Raw genomic sequence first — 17791 nt, 5'->3', positions numbered from 1 at the left:
AAATTTTCAGAATCTTCTCTTCATTCTTTTTTTTTAAGCTTTGTAAACTTATTACTCCATGCGAATCGTGTTAGTTGCAATCTCACTTGCGCGTATCGTGTTAGTTAGTTGGAATTTGTGCATGCCATTAAAAATGCTTATGCATGCTATCGTGAAATTTATAAAGAAAAGAGAAGATATTATCTTAGAAACAAATGCCGCTTGAAGCATTTCTGAAGACGACGACAACTCCTTGTGCAACAAACCAACAAGTGCTGACCCAACAATGAGTGATCAACGAATGTGCATTTAGTCGATAATGAAGAATAAACATTCTTTAACATTTGTAAGTCATAAATAATTTCTTTAAATTATAATTTACTTGATTTTACAGGCTGTTTTCATTTCTTTGGATAAATCAATCAGTTTAAACTTAAACTAATTGGCTAACTAATTTCATTGTTGAGAACATAACCCCTGTTTTTAACATTGTCTATGGGTAATAAATTCCCACTTTATGAGTGCACACTAGGAACGAATTAACTCATAAAGTCAGTAATTACCTGTACTCTATCATGATGAAAAAATACTTGGTATGGCAGTAGTAATGTTTTGACTTGCTTGTATAGTGTTGCAAAGGCTATGTTTGCTTTCACATTCTGTAACACTCAGAAATAATGTAACATGATGTATACATTTATGATTATAAGTTATTTGCAATGTCAAGTGGTTCCATGCTTAACCTCAGCAGCCTTTGACTATAGTGGAGTAGAATTTTACATTGTGATAGAATATTTTTGGGTTATTGAAAATTTATTTATAAAAGAAATGCATCCAAAAGCAACATATATAAGGGATATCACTGTGCTGCTGAACTGAACTGGTAATATAGTCTTTTCGTTTTACATTTTTTTTTTTTTTTTTTTTTTAGAATGGAAGAACTTATCAAGTTATTTTGCAACATGATGTTTAAAATAAAATTTCATTATCTTTCTCTGTCTGTGTTTTTGCTATTCATGGGAAAAGTATATCCTGCAATATCTGGAAGAGCTTTTAGATATTTTGCTGCCAATGCAACATTGCATTTTCAACCATGAAAATGCTCAAGCCAAAGGGTTGTGCAGAGTTGTAAAATACAGAAGGTCATTGTATCTGCCTGTCTACTGTTAAACCCAGTATTCATTGCCAGTTTTAATGCTCTTTAATATTCATATCATATTTTTATAATATTAAATTTTTAATGATTACCGTATTTTCTGGTGTATAAGATGCATCGGTGTACAAGACAAGCCCCAAAAATTTTTAATAATAAAATGTGAAAATAAATAAATCATATATTTTTTTTTTTTTCATATAACTATATTTAAACATTTAAGAATTACAAGAATTATAACTATAAGAATTTTAATAATGTAAAATTGAATTCAAGAGCCATTATCAATTAAAATCCAGAATGGTCACCTTCACTTTCATTCTCACTACCAAAATTAATTTCACTGTCATTCTGTTCTGGCGCCTCTGTAGCCAGGTGGGCAAGAGCAGCATTGCGTAGCACATGCTTTTTGATTAGACCGGGGTTCGAGCCCGTGACCACCAAATACGGAGGATGTGGAAAGGTCAGGGAATGACCACCGCATATTCCCGAAGCAATATGGCTTTAGTTGCTAATGCTCCTAAAAACCAAATAACAAACAACAACAACAACATTCTGTTCTTCATCTTCATCATCCGAATGTTCATACAAAAGTATGAATATTCATACTTTTGCATGAACATACAGAAGTCTACAAAAGTCTTCAGTCCCATCTAATGAATCGCATCTAATGATTCCACACTTTTTAAAAGAGGTTCTGTTCTATTTCCTTCTTTACTTTGTCCCAGGGATCCTTAACCCACCAACACACCTGTGCAGTAATTCGTTTTCGTGCTCCCTTGGGTGCACTAAAATGAAGTGCACCCAAGTATATTCATGGCTTTCTGTGTTTCTCATCCAATGGTTCCACTCTTCACTCATGTATGTTTTTAAGGGTTTGTTGAGAGATACATCAAGTGGTTGAAGCTGGGAAGTCAGGCTTACTGGAATTATAGCCAATTCTGTGTTTGCTTCTTTAAATTTTTTTAAAAATTAAATTTGTGATGTGAGATTTTAAGTGATCCAACACCAAAAGTGATTTATTTTTTCATCAATGCTCCGTTTCTTCATTTGCACACCTTTTCTGTCCATTTCTTCTTCATTCCACCTTCATTCATCCATCCATTTCCTTATGTGTGTAGAATTATTCCAAGTGGTGTTTTTTCTTTTATAGGTGTTTTTCTCTTAAATATTAGAAAGGGTGGCAGTTTTGTTCCATCGGCACAACACAAGAACACAACTATGAATCTAGTTTTTTCGTGCACTCTAGTTTTTATGGAAATTGACTTTGAAAAGTCAATTTCCGTAAAACTCACTGTTTTATTTAATGGAACATCAAAGGTTATTGGTGTTTCATCCGTATTAGCAATCTTGTCCCATTTTGATAATTTTGTTCTGTCTGCACTTGTTGACGTATTTGTGAAAAGAAATAATTTTTTCTTCATATTCAGGGGGCATTTTTTGAGCCAACTTTGTTCGAGTCCTCATGGAAAGCCTGTTTCTCTTCATAAAAAAACAGTAGCACCAAGATGGTTCACCTTTGACGTCTAAGATACCAGGGGTTAAGGCAAATTTCTGGGCTGCTATTTGTATCATCTTAGTAGATATTGCTATTCCATTTTTACAGTGGTTTAAAACCCAATCCAAAATAACTGCTGCTGCTACTGCCAGCCACTGTGCCCCTTTTGCCTCATAGACATCTTTTTGCCTTGTTTATTGAAGTTAAGCCAAATTCTAATAATTTTTTCGGTTGGTGGGGGCCAGAAATGACACGAAGCTGCTCTATTGCCATACATTTCTGCATAAGCTTCTACAAGCAACTTATAGCCCACAATATAAGAAATCCTCTTGTTCTTATTTAATGCGGCCATTATCCGTGAATAAAAAAATAAGGTTTCCACTTTCTTCAAAATAAAGTTATAATGCAAAACACCTAAATACAACAATTACTACTTACGGTATTGACATTGTTAACAGAACGAAAATCAAAACACACAAATAGCAACATAACTATTTCACACTATGGTAACATGTACAGAAGGTACGTAACCCACTTATGCTACTTTTAAGAGTCCATGTCACTCGCCTTATATTTGTTAGTGTTAATGCAAAACACCTAAATACAACAATTACTACTTACGGTATTGACATTGTTAACAGAACGAAAATCAAAACACACAAATAGCAACATAACTATTTCACACTATGGTAACATGTACAGAAGGTACGTAACCCGCTTATGCTACTTTTAAGAGTCCATGTTACTCACCTTATATTTGTTAGTGTTAATGAAAACTCCAAAATTAAAAAACTGCTCTCAGTACTCGGTGTATAAGGCACATCTTGATTTTAGGACTAATTATGGGGTAAAAAAAAAGTGCATCTTATACACTGGAAAATGTGGTATTGCTTAAAATAAACTAAATAAAAAAAATTATCAAATGAAATTTTTTATATTAGCATTAGTAGAGGCATGTGATGCAAGAAAGCAAGCTTATACAACATCAGCTAAAAAAAAAAAAAAAAAAACCTTCCCATTTCATCCATCCATTTGCTCCAAATATTTATCTAGTTCTGCCTTGAATTATTTATGCTGTCAACTTCTAAAATGACAGATGGAAGTTTGCTCCAGTAATAAACCACCCACTGGCTAAAGGCAAATTTCTGCACATCTATTCTACATTTATCTTTTCTCAATTTGAATTTATGTATCCTCAGGAAATTAATCTAGGCAAGGGGAAGGGGTGCCTCCGTAGCGGTGGGCAGGAACAGCAGTGCGTAGCACACGCTTCTTGATTAGACCGGGGTTCGAGCCCGTGACCACCAAATACGGAGAATGCGGAAAGGTCAGAGAATGACCACCGCATATCCCCGGAGCAATATGGCCTTAGTTGCTAATGCTCCTAAAAACCAAACAAACAAACAAGAGGAAGATAAACTATAAACTTGGAGGTGCCTAGTCCCTAGACACTGTAATTTGCAGAACTTAAGCCTTTCTTCGTAAGAGCAACTCTTTGTTCCATTCACTAATCTTGTTGTCCGTCTCTGTACTTGTTCCAGCAGTTCTACATCGTACCTAAAATGAGTATATCCTTCCTAAATGGTGTTCATAGATATACCATTTAACTTTCATATAAAACAAAGTTAAACAAATTTGAAAATTGTGCCACATGAAGACTGAATGAGACATAAAAAAATGTGCCATGAAAGAAAAAAAAAAAGTTGGGAACCACTGGTCTGGCATATTCTTATATCATAAAAAAAACAAAATTATAACCATTGTAATTTTATATATATATATTTTTAAGTGGTATTTTTAATTTAAAATCTAGATTCATTATTTCAGGATATGATTACAGGTAACCTTCATATAACATGGTAAGTTTCTTTAAAATCTTGCGTAGTGCGAAACCGTGTTATAAGGGACTAAGAACCAGTACAAAAAGGGGGTTACGTTCCAAGAGCTAACAAAAATACACCATTTCGTTAACAAAATGTTAATAAAACTGACCAAAATACACCATTCTATATTTTGTGTATCTTCTGCTCTCTTTAAAAAATCATCAATTTGGGTTTGTTTACTTTTGCTTGATAGATCTTTGCAATTTCGTTGTATGGAACTAAGCATCTGCCCTATCATCCTCTGAATTGATTTGATTCGCCTCCGATGCCATTTCCACCAAATCTGCTTCACCAGCTTCTTTTTCTACCAGTAATTCTTAAACATCTTCAGTAATCATATTTTTATTTATTTATTATTTATTATTTATTTTTTTTTTTAAGGAGCATTGGCAACTAAGGCTATCTTGCTCTGTGTTCGATTTTCTATTTTTCTGGATGAAAAACCTGTTTCCTGGAGGAAAAAACCATACTACCCTCACCTGAGACCAACTAACTCGGTCACGTTGTAAAAAATACCCATAAAAATTCCTCCCATCATCGATGGGATTTCAACTTTGGTCTTTTCCACATGGGTGGGGTGACAGTGATTCTACCAACTGTGCTACCTATGAGGGCTTCAGTAGTCATATCATCAAAACCTTCCCCTCCAACTGACTTAGCAAGTTCTATTACCGCATGGATTCCATTTTCTGTTGGTTCAACCATATTTCCTGAATGAACTGACTCTGGCCATACATTTTTTTTCAATACGCATTTAATGTTGACAGTTTTACTTCTTTGAGTGATAAACTATGATTCTGATACAGTCCATAATTGAAAAATGCTTCTATGCCTCCATCACTACAGTTTTCCATCAATTCAATTTGGAATCAATGTTTTCCAAAATCCATTGTAACGATTTTCTGATGTAATGAGTTTCAAAGGTAGACATAATGCCTTGATCTAATTAAAGAAGTTGTACTAGGTGGTAGGAACATTACTTCAACATTTGGATGGCCTAGCACGTTATCTGATAGTAATAACACTTTGAAATCTAGATTTTCCCACAAGTTCAATAGTACAGAACCTAACATGGAGATTTCCCAATAATTTTTTTTTTTTTGCATAACGATTAGCAAGCCAAAAGTGGGGATTCACAAAAAAGAATGGAAATATTGAAAAATTACATCCAACATAATAGCAGAGTTTTTCCCTGCACAAAAGTTCAAAAATACAGTGTTATGTGAGGTTTCCAAAATTCGCTAACCATGTTAGAATGAAACTGTGTTAGATAAGTATCGTGTTGTGCGACGATTTCTACACTTTATCAATTGTATTAGAGAAAAACCATGTTGTAGAAGTACCTTGTTATACGAGGGTTGCCTGTATATACGAATGCCTTGATTACCTTTCTATCTCGTTATTATTACTTGTTTACTGATATTTGTCTTTTAGTTTATACTTGTTTTTATACCTTGACTTAGTGACCTAAATCATTAGGCCACTGAAAATTTTACTTTTTATGACCATTATAGCCTTAGTCGCTAATGCGCCAATAAAACCCAAACAACAACAACTTGATTACCTTTAAGTTTTTTTTTGTTTTTTTTCAAGATATTTTCTTATATTTCAGCTAATGTCCCACCAACCTTTGAAAGGTTATGTATTTTTTTTGTCCATTTTGTTATCTGTGTTTTTAGTTGTCTTGTTTTGCATTTCCTTGTAATAGACAGGAAACAAGTAAGGGCTTTTTTTTTTTTCTTTTCCCCATCCATTTAAGAGAGCTCCAAAGGTAAAAATTAACCACTTCCTTTGAAGTTGTAAAGTTTTTATTCAAATATTATAAAATGTAAAGGATTATTTATATTGCATATAGCTATTTAAATTTTTTATATATTTTTCTTATTGTATATACAGTTGAAAATGACACCACTTCATTGGGCAGTAGAGCGTGGACATGTCCCAGTCATCCATTGTTTACTTCGAAATGGGGCTGATGTTAATGCTCTAAGTAAGTTTGATAAGTCTCCTTTTGATATAGCAGAAGACACCTTTAGGCCCGATTTAGTGCAGCTTCTTGAAGTATGTATATTCTTGAATTTGGGATAACATTTTTAGATTATTTTAGATGAATATTAGTATTATTTTAAATAAAATTCACATATACATTGTTTTGCATATATTAATATATTGCTCATGTTTTATTTGATAAATAGTGTAAATTTTTATTTATTTATTTATTTGGAGCATTTAATAGTTTGCTCCTAAGTTATTTAGCAAATTCACTTTTTGACAATTTACTGTGAAGTTGAGAATAGAACTATGCCTATATGTTAGTATGTACTAATGCATTTCTTCATTCAATATATATGCCTCAGTTTATTTTGATTTTCTTAATAATAAAAAAATAATATTAACAATACTGATAAAAGTAGATTTTTTGCTATTTACCTAAATTCTGTGTAATGAAAACACACAAAAAAAAATAAAAAGTACCCAGAGAAAATTTTCAATAGTCTGCATGTTGCAGATTAGATTGTAGTTTACTGGGCACACATTATCTAGGTAAAAGAAATTAATGTTGTAAATTGCTGAATTTAGTTGAATTTAACCATCTCCCTACCAGACAAAGTATTAGAAGGGATGGGCAAATGAAGTGTGTATATTTTTTTCTGTCTGTATAAGCTCTCTTCCTTGCATTATTTTGCCACTACTGATACTAATTTAGTCCATAAGAAGACCATGAATCCATAAGAAGGTAAAAATCTCATCATAAAGCATTAGTCTTTTTAAAGATACTACTAGTAAATTAATAAGAGGAGTTTACCTCAATATAGTACGTGGAACACTTCCGTATGATACCCTCCAGAAATTAAAACGGAAAAAACGAAAAAATCGACAACTTACCGGTACATTAAAGTAAAATATAAATAATTAAAGTAAAATATAAATAATTAAATAATCAATTTAACACAATTCAAAATCAATTCAAAACAATTAAAATTCAAATTAACGCAATTAAAAGAATCTAACGAAAATATTCAAAACGATTTTCCTTCCTAAGGAAAATCGTTTTGAATATTTTCGTTAGATTCTTTTAATTGCGTTAATTTGAATTTTAATTGTTTTGAATTGATTTTGAATTGTGTTAAATTGATTATTTAATTATTTATATTTTACTTTAATTATTTATATTTTACTTTAATGTACCGGTAAGTTGTCGATTTTTTCGTTTTTTCCGTTTTAATTTCTGGAGGGTATCATACGGAAGTGTTCCACGTACTATATTGAGGTAAACTCCTCTTATTAATTTACTAATATTATTATCAGCGTAGAAAATATTGAGTATTACAGCTCTGATTCATACTATCTAAAGATACTACTATAAGAGTTGGTTTGATATTAAGATAATCGATTTCACATTAATAGCCTAGATATTCAAAAAATGCTGAGCCTCCAAAACTGACAAGCAGTTGAAGAATGTGGGGGCATCTTGCTGTTTTCATGAGACCAGGAACTTTTTTGTTTTTAAATTACAATATTTAGTTTTGTGCTATTGGACTGAATGTTATATGGGTAATTAAGGGGCTTGAAATAAAAATAGTGTAAGTAAAAACTTAAAAGATATTTGTAATTTTGCATTTCTTAATATTGAAATATCTAGGGAAATATTATGCAAGTGTTGCAGTAAATATGCAAAGGAAGGATTTTTGTTATAAAAATAAGAAGATTATGTTATCCTGATGATATCAATGTTTTATTGTGTATAATTGTTGACTTTGGATAACAGTGCCACTATAAAGGCAATTTAACATGCATTTCTATTGTATTTTTATTTGAAATGAGATAGTGTGTATGGGAAACTGATTAACAAGGTTTTTACACTAGGACAGTAAACTATAAGAAGAATATTAACACAGGGAATAATTAATTTTACAAGATTAATTGGAGTCAGTGATGCATAAAAATTTAAGGCACTAGCAAGACATCAATATTAGTACTGTAATAATCAGAAAGTAGTTCACTTAGTTTTATTGGGACAAATTTTTTTTTTTTTTTTTTTTTATGAAAACCCCAAACACGAGAGGTATTAGAACCTATAGTACTTAGTACCATGCTTGTGTTGGAGGTTGAGAAGACGAAAGAAGATATTTGTTGACATTAAACTTGAACTTATGTAGACTGTAATTTTCAGGAAATACGTATGAAGAAAATTGTTCCAGAAAACGCCGCAGTTGAATGAATAAACGAGGAAGATGAAAAATTGGTTCTCTGAGTTTGAAGTTGGACAGTAAATGGATGTTGGCTGGTGGCAGCACGTTTTCGGACTGTTTTAAAAGAGAGAGCGGGAATTATAGAAGCCAATTCAGAAGAACAGTGCCCATGGAAGTATCTGTAGAAAAAGCATGCAGCAGAAACAGTATGTCTGTGAGACAGTGAGTGGAGAGACTCTGTTAGAGAGGAGTCATTAATTAACTGCCCTCTTCTGAATGGAATCTAGAAGCCTGAGAGAGGCTTTTGGGGCACCGTCCAGGATGTGGGAACAATATTCCATGGTAGTGCAGATTTGCAATTTGTACAGAGTGAACAGCTGTTCGGAAGAAAAGTAATGCCAAGAGCGAAAGAGAAAAACCAAGTTTTTTAGATGCAGAGAAAGCAATATTTGTAATGTGCTTGTGCCAAGAGAGATTAGAAGTCAGGGTAAACCCCAAAAGAGATATATCATTTTGCCTAGAAATCAGAATGTCACCAAAGATAAGATAGGAGCAGAAGAATCCTTTTTGTGAGATATAAGAAAGACCGAGTTTTAGAAGGATTGAAATCAACTAGGTTTTCTTTTCCTCACTGGAGAATTACCTGGAGATAGGCATTTAAGGAATTGGTAGTGGATATTCAAGAAGTTGAAGCTGATTGAGCAAGGCAAGGTTTCTCAAACTGGAAAGTGGAATGCAATGTGCTATCATCGGCAAAACTATGGATAGGATTTCCAGTCAATGGAAGAAGGTCATTAATATACATGAGGAAAAGAATGAGGGAAAGAACTGAACCTTGGGGGGACACCAGCATAAGTGGAGAAGTTAGAAGACAGACAGCCATCTACCATTACCCTCAGTGAGCGATCAGAGAGAAAACTGGATAACCAATTCCAAAAAACAGTTGGCAAACCATAAGATGGAAGCCTGTTTAGAAGACTTTATGCCAAACATGATCAGAAGCCTTTGAGATGTCAAGAGCAACTGCTTGTGTTTCAGAACTTTTCCATTGAATTTGTCCATAAATGGGTAACACAAGCCAGAATATCACCAGTGGATTGACACTGATGAAATCCATACTGGCGATCGTTGATCAGACAGAAGATTTCTAGGTAGTTTAAGAGTTGGCTGTTAATTGATTTCTCCATTACTTTAGAAAGAGTAGAAGTAATTGCAATGGGACGATAATTGGATGGGAGGGATTTGTCACCCTTTTTAGGAACTGGCTGGATATGAGCAAATTTCCAAGCAGAAGGTAAAACACCTTTAGAATAAGAAAGTAAAAAAAGGTGGCAAAGAACAGGAGTAAGTTCAGGAGCACAGGTTTTGAGAACAAAACAAGTGGAGAAATATCATCAGGACCTGGAGCTATCTTAGCATCGATTCATCAAAATCCTTCTGACAATCTTTTGACGGAAGACGACAGGAGGCATTGAATGGAGCATGTTGGAAATGGTGGGAAGTGTTTTACCAAGATCATTAATACATGAGTTGGAAGAAAAATGGGATGCTAGCAGGTCAACTTTAACCTTGGCTAAAGTGACAACAGAACCATCTGGTTTTGGCAGAGATGGCAAGAGACCAGAATGCTCGACTACCATTAGAGCAAGAATCAAGTTTCTACTTTTAACCCTGTTCAAAATCTAGTGTGGACTGATTAATAACTGCTATATGATTGTTGCAAGCTTTGGTGTAGGCAGAAAATGAAACTGAAGAATTGAAAACAAGCCAATTCAATATGCAACGTTCTTCTCTTGAACAACCTTAGCACATTTATTGGAAAACCAAGGTTTAGCTAAAGGACAAGGTTGTAAAGTGTAGTGTGGAATAAAGGATTCCATTCCTACAAGAATAATTTCACTGATATGATCTGAGTAAATTTGACATCAGAAGTTTTGAAACAGTAATCTGACCTAGGAAAAGAAGAAAAGAAATCTCGCAGGTCATCCCATTTTGCATTCTTGTAATGCCAAACAATACGATGTTGGGAATAGCCATGAGATAAAGGCTCCATTGGAGAAGAGGCAATAACCAAGTTGTGACCTGAGGTGCCTAAAGGACCACTCACTTCGACTGTGTACTTAGAAAGGTTGTTGGTGAGAAAAAGATCAAGCGTGTTGGCCGTATGGTTAGGATTGTCCGCCATTCTTGTAGGTAAATGAACAATCTGTGCAAGGTCATAAGTAATTGCAAAAGCCTCAGTATCTCTACCAGCTAGGTCAGTGTGACTAGAAAACGGAAGCCAGCTGTAGTTGTGAACATTAAAATCACCAAGGAAAATTACCTCACTGTTAGGAAAGTTGGACTGGAGAAAGTCAAGTTGCAAAGAGAGGAAGTCAAAGAACTCCAAGTGATTAGTGGTGTTGGGAGAATGGTAGAGACAACAGATGAATTTGACACAATGAGGTAGAGAGATTTTAAGCCAGAGAAGATCAAAGAAAGGAGATTCCAAATTACCAAGACTCTGATAGGGAATATTGGAATGGACATATGCACAAGTACCACCTTTGAGGTGAAAGGAATCATACAGCGAATAGTTTGGGCAACCGAGATGAGCAATAGTTGAATCAGGCGCCTCCGTAGCCAGGTGGGAAGGAGCAGCAGTGCGTAGCACACGCTTCTTGATTAGACCGGGGTTCGAGCCCGTCACCACCAAATATGGAGAATGCGGAAAGGTCATGGAATGACCACCGTATATCCCGGAGCAATATGGCCTTAATTGCTAATGCTCCTAAAAACCAAATAACAAACAAACAATAGTTGAATCAACCGAGAACTGAGATTCTATTAGAAAAAGTATATGGGGCTTGGCAGACTGCAAGTGGAAATGTACTTCGTAGAGATTAGAATTAAGACCATGTATATTTGTGAAATGAACTAGGAAGTGTTTGAGAGGTTTAAATCCTTTTGCAGATAAGCTTTCTCTATTAGTTTGACAATTCATGGTGTATTCAATAGTAAGAAAAAGTGTGGGGGGGGGACAGCTGTATGAAGTAATGAAATTTTTGGATATGGCATACACATGGTAAGAATATACCCAGATCCTTGACATAACGTGGCTTTGACAATGCCCCCTGCATACACACTACTCTCGGACTCCCTCCAGTCACTATCTGGCAGAGTAGGGGTAGCAAGATTATACACTAGCTGATCCAGAAGCCTCCTAAAGAGTTACCAATAGGTTCGGTCCAGTGTAATAACTAGCGGCTGGCCTGCGAACACTGTTTTACAGCTGTACCCTTGAAATGTAAGGAAGTTTGGATCTCAACATGATGTTCATCATAACCTCAAAAGTCGTCAGTCATACTGCATGATGGAAGAGATGGGGAAGGGTTGACCCGAACTTAGCTCTGGAGACTAAACATGGGTTCCACAACTTCACTGGTTGGTGAGAGTCATCTACCACCTAGTATTGCCTGGTAACACAGAAGGGCGGCATTCCTCCCTGTGGTGCCACGCCTTGACCCCTGCTTTTTTTTTTATTTTTACGAAAACCCCAAACATGAAAGGTATCAAAATCTATAGTACTTAGTACCGTGCATGGGTTGAAGGAGAAGTATGGGGGAGGGGGGGGTGCCGGAAACTTTGCTCTAGAGACTAAACATGGGTTTCGCCACTTCAAGCCTCCAATAAGCAAAGTGGTGGTATTTCACCGGTTGATGAAAGTCATCTACCACCTGTACGTTGGTTCACACCTGGGTGGTCACCCACAGTGTGCTTGTGCATGGAGGTTATTCCGTGCATTACTAACAGTCCCACCATCATGAGATGAAATAAAGAAATTCACAAAAAATGACTATCTGAAAACTTTACCAGCACGAACACTTCTTCAATATGACCACCACTAATGTATACAACCCACTGCATATGGCTAATCAAAAATAAAAGTTCACCTTAGGTGTTAGTTACCTAAGTAATTAAATCTGCTTTCTGTTCTTATACTTTGTGGGAATCCCTGTAAACCTCGTTCACACCACAAATATTGTGGTGTAAACGCCAGAAAATGTGGAGGCCACATGTACAGAAAATGATAGGAAATTACCCTGTCAGGAAAATATTCTTTATAAGTTTCCTTGATTTGTTGGCCAGTGTAAATGTGGAGGTCACATGTTCAGAAAGTGAAGGAAATTATCCTATCAGGAAAATTTTTGTTTTAAGTTTCCTTGACTTGTTGGCTAATGCATGGTGGTTGCAGTCTTTCATGAAAATAACTTTTTCTGTTGCTTTTGCAGAGTGCATACTGCCAACTCTCCAGATTTAGAACACAGAATCTGTCTTTTTGACTTGATTTGACTCACTATCAAACTAGAGTTGGTACCATAATGGTATTTTTGCAAAAACACTTCTCCATCTTTTTCTTTTTTCAAAAAATAGTAAAACTGCATTCAAATTTGAATTTTTTTCTTAATTTCATTGAAGAATACAGCCATGATAAACATCTGCGAATAGTTAGCCTTTTAAAAAAAACAAAAAAAAAAAAACATTTATTCTGCAGCTTTTCATTTCCAATTCAACCCATATATTACAACCCAGGGAGGATAACCTCTCCCAATTTATAAGGCAGTAATGATTAATAAAAAAAATAAGGTTTTTAAAAAAAATTAACATATTAAAGCTTTATTTTCAAAGAGAATAAATTACATATTTTCAAATGCTAAGCCATGTTGCCAGTAGTCTAGAATAGTGGTTCCCAAAGTGAGCCATACTACAGGGAGGGTGGGTATTGCCCACTTTTCACACAGGTAATCCCTCTATGTGGGATTACCTGTGGGGGGGAAGATACTAAGATGCAAGGGGGTAACAGGGGTGTGCTGTTGGAGTAATCGACCCCTTTCAAGGAGTCGATTACTCACAAGGGGTCAAATAAGTAATCCACCCCTTCCAAGGGGTCGATTACTTATTTGCGATTGACCAGGCTACTAGAGCCTAGGGCAAAACACCTTCTTCGCTTCATATTTAAAGTTCCACTGCTTTTATTGCTTTCAAAACTATTTTGTTTGGTCTCTTTGTTTGCATTCAGAACTATCACAAGATAGCCAATAGGCGCCTCCGTAGCCAGGTGGGAAAGAGCAGCAGTGCGTAGCACACGCTTCTTGATTAGACCGGGTTTGAGCCCGTCACTACCAAATACGGAAGATGCGGAAAGGTCAGGGAATGACCACCGCATATCCCGGAGCAATATGGCCTTAGTTGCTAATGTTCCTAAAAAAAAACCAAATAACAAATAACCAAATAACAGATAGCCAATTATTGGTAGCCAGGTTGATTTTCTCATAAATTAGTTACATTAATTAGCTGGCAGATGAAGTTTTGTGAATGTTAAGTAGTGATATATATAAATGTCTTATGTTGGCTTTAGTGTGGTCATCCAACTTCTCTCCAAGCAAAGAAATTGACTCCAGATTATTAAATGTAGTGATTTAAGACTCCTGCTAAGTGACATTAAACCAGACATTGGAAAACTGGTATCACTTCATCAATCCTATCCATTGCATTAAGAATTTATTGTAAAAACAGTCTCTCCTGTTAACATGCACAGACCATGCTGAGAAAAATTCTACCCTACGAGCCTTGCACATTCCCTTCAGGGCCGAATTGATTGACAAGGCTCTCAACATATACTTCCTCCTATCTTGTCTATGCAGAATTGCTGACACTTCAAATTCAATCCTAACTCATGACTTTTTCCCAATTCTTGGCTCCTCGTAGCAGTGCTGTCTGTCAGAATATTCAACCAGGTTAAAAAAACTGAATTTACATCTCTTTCTGCTGCCATTTTGAATGTGCTCTTCACAGCCTAGTCTGAACAGCAATGCCATTATTATAAATTAAACTTTGACTAAACATTGCTGAAGAGGTGCAAACTACAGTATATTTCTTGATGTTGTCATAGTCATTCGATATCTAAAAGAAAATCCAAACAGAACTCCACTGAGAGAAAAATGTTACATAAGCTAATATTTAAAGCATACTGTACTGTTAAACCATCCTGTGGCTGTATTTTAATATGAAATGTATATTTTGCCCATGAAAGATAATTTCTAGTTCAGCGTGGCTTTAAAAAAACCTGCTTTTTCTGAAAAATGGTTTTTTTCTTTTTTTTTTTTTTTTTTTGGGAAGAATTTCTGCTTTTTGCAACAAAAAAAAATCAGAAATCCTTGTTTTTTTTTCTGGTTAGTGAAAAAAAAAAAAAAAACTACCTGTTTTTCTCTTGCCTACAAATGCCTAATCTCCAGCTTTTCAAAAGTTGGCATCTATGAGAGTGGGTGTGACCTGGTTAAATAACATGTTACTTTCAGATCATGAAAGGAAGTTTGATGTGTAGAATATACGTTGACCAAATGAAACGGTTTCTTGTATTCCCAGTAGTGTGTTTCATCTTTTCACAGACATTCTCTTCCAACTTGGCAAGAAATTATAGTACAGAGTAAATATGCATATTGTAGTCATTCGCTTTAAGAGTCTTAAATGTTACATACATAGGCACCTCTAATTGACAAATAGCATGTGCACTAGTGGTGTTCTGTGAACCTACTCTTTTGTTTTGTGGACCTACTCTAATATTTTATTTTTTATCAGCATATATATTAATAACCTTAAATATATCTATATTTATTGAATAAGATGTGGAATGCAGACTATTGGTTTTTACTTTACAATACAATATCAGTTGAACAATTGACATTTTTTCTTCCCTGCTTTTAGTCTTATTAGGTCATCTGATATCTATTTAGGTCTAAACTTTGAATAGTATCTTCTTAATTGATATAAAAAGTTAAGTACCTTTTAAAATTACTTCCCTGAATGCTTCCAATTTAGAATTTGCTGTTGGTAATATCATCAGTTTGTCCCACTGAATAGATTTTAAAAACTGTCTGAGACTGTTGTAATCACCTTTATAAAAGCCCTTCCCTTTGCCCTCAACAATTGTTACTTCTTTAAGTAATCCCCATGAAGAGGCACTGCTGATAATCAGATCAAGAGAATTGCTTTTGTTGCCTCTTTAACATGCTACTGTTGAAAACAGTTATCCAATAAATCCACAAAAGTTTTGCTAATATGTGTGTAACCAAACCACAAGTTCTAGTCGATATTTTGGAAATTTAAAATCCCCCATTGTAAAACATTTTGATTTACAGGCTGCTCTATTTGTCTGTATAGTTATTCATTTTTTTCTTTTTTTTTTTTTTTTTTGTTTTCCTGGTGCATAAGTCACACTAAATGACTCAACTTGTACTGGCCACTCATATCAACTTGATGCAATATATTTTGTGTTTCTTAACTAAGGATAGAGAGGAGAGCATAATCCTCCCTCTGCCCTGTTCTTTTTATCCTTTGTATCTCATTGTTATGCAATGACTTGTGTAGTATTTTCTTTGTTTTGCTGCAACCATCATAGTGAGCATTCTATAGTGATGTGGACTGGTTCACTCATTCTTTTCTTCATGTCACTACATATGATCTACAATATCTACTCATGATGCAGTGGTTCAAGCTGGACTGTCCTTTCCTTCTTCTGTATGATATCAACTATTGATATCAAAGCATCCCCTTGCATCATATGTCCCCTCCTATCGTGTCTGGGCAGACACGATAGGAGGGAGTATATGATGAGAGCCTTGTCGATCAATTCGGCCCTGGAGAGATTGTGCAAGGCTCAAGGGGTAGAATTATTTGCTGATGCTATCGAGGCAATGTTAGGTGGGTTGGAAAACTGTTAGCTTGGGGGGATACATGGACTAATAGATTAACAGTAGCCGCTGTTAAAAGTTGATTCTTGGTAAAAGTCGATTCTTACATTGCTTCTATTGGAATGAGCAGCAGCAGCCTAGAAAACAAGATGCAGGGGATTTCGGAGACTGCTGGGAGTCATTGCAGTACAAGTAAACACATGGGCTGTGTTAGGGTATCTAAGAATAAGAACAGGTGCATGTATACTTGCATGTACACCAGTGCTAGGGGTTTGGTAAATAAATTTGATGAATTTGAGGTATTGCTCAAAACATCAAAGGCAGATATTGTTGGGATATTGGAGACGTGGTGTCACACATATAAGGAATGCAGAAATGGAATTAGGGGAGTACAATGTGTATAGGAAGGGAGGAGGGGTTATGCTATTAGTTAAGAAACACATAAAATCCAAGGAAGTACAGCCAGGCGACATGGCTGGACAGTGCAGTTTCGAGTCAGTTTGGTGTGACATAAGCACTGGGAAATAAAAATCGAGAGTAGGAGTGTGTTATAGGCCTGATGACTCTGATGAGTATAATAAACAACTATACAGGGAAATAGAGTGGGCCATTGTGTGTGTGTGTGTGTGTGTGTGTGTGTGTGTGTGTGTGTGTGTGTGTGTGTGTGTGTGTGTGTGTGTGTGTGTGTGTGTGTTATAATGGGGGATTTTAATTTCCCAGATATTGACTGGAATTTGTGGGTTGGTCACTCACACACTAGCAAGGTTTTTGTGGCTTTATTGGATGATTGTTTTCTACAGCAGCATGTTCGGGAGGCAACTAGAGGCAGTAATACTCTTGATCTGATTATCACTAGTGATTCTTCGTGCATTAAGAATCTGCAGATAAAGGAACTACTAGGTGGCATTTACTCAGAGGTAACTACCATCAGGTGTAAAGGGAAGGGTTTTTGCTTCCGTAAAGGCGACTATGGAGGTCTGACACAGTATTTAAATTCTATACAGTGGGACCAACTGATGATGTTACCAAAAGCAAATTCAAAATGGGAAGCATTCAAAGAATTAATCTTGGAAGCTAATAGGCTTTTCATACCAACTAAGAAATTTTGTTCAAAGTTTAGGCCTAAATGGATGTCAGATGAACTAATGAGATGTGGCAGAGAAGAAAAATGCATGGGATACATATAAATTAATGGGTGACATGGACGCCTATGATAGATATAAGCCGGTCTGTAACCAAGTCACAAAGGAGGTTAGGCAGGCAAAGGCAGATTGCGAGAAATCTTTGGCAAAGGATGCAAATAAGAACAGCAAAGAGTTCTTTACTTATGTAAACTCTAGAAGGAAGGGGATGAA

The 17791-nt window shown here is 35.4% G+C and overlaps 1 protein-coding gene across 5 annotated transcripts in view; it reads left to right on the top strand.

The window, feature by feature from the left end:
* The window catches only part of LOC150091757 (uncharacterized), a 144778-nt gene that overhangs the window by 36412 nt on the left and 90575 nt on the right, over positions 1 to 17791 (top strand). For all 5 annotated transcript variants that reach the window (XM_090385585.1, XM_090385582.1, XM_090385581.1 and 2 more), the window contains one exon: positions 6410 to 6574. In XM_090385585.1, the coding sequence (XP_090241711.1) occupies positions 6410 to 6574 (165 nt within the window). The remainder of the gene's footprint in view (positions 1 to 6409; positions 6575 to 17791) is intronic.

This window comes from Mastigoproctus giganteus, chromosome 1, assembly GCF_048544385.1.
Source record: "Mastigoproctus giganteus isolate SK-2022 chromosome 1, ASM4854438v1, whole genome shotgun sequence".
In the NCBI taxonomy this organism is placed as follows: domain Eukaryota; kingdom Metazoa; phylum Arthropoda; class Arachnida; order Uropygi; family Thelyphonidae; genus Mastigoproctus; species Mastigoproctus giganteus.
The sequence above is the reverse complement of the archived record's forward strand: the minus strand, read 5'-3'. Positions and strand labels throughout refer to the sequence as shown.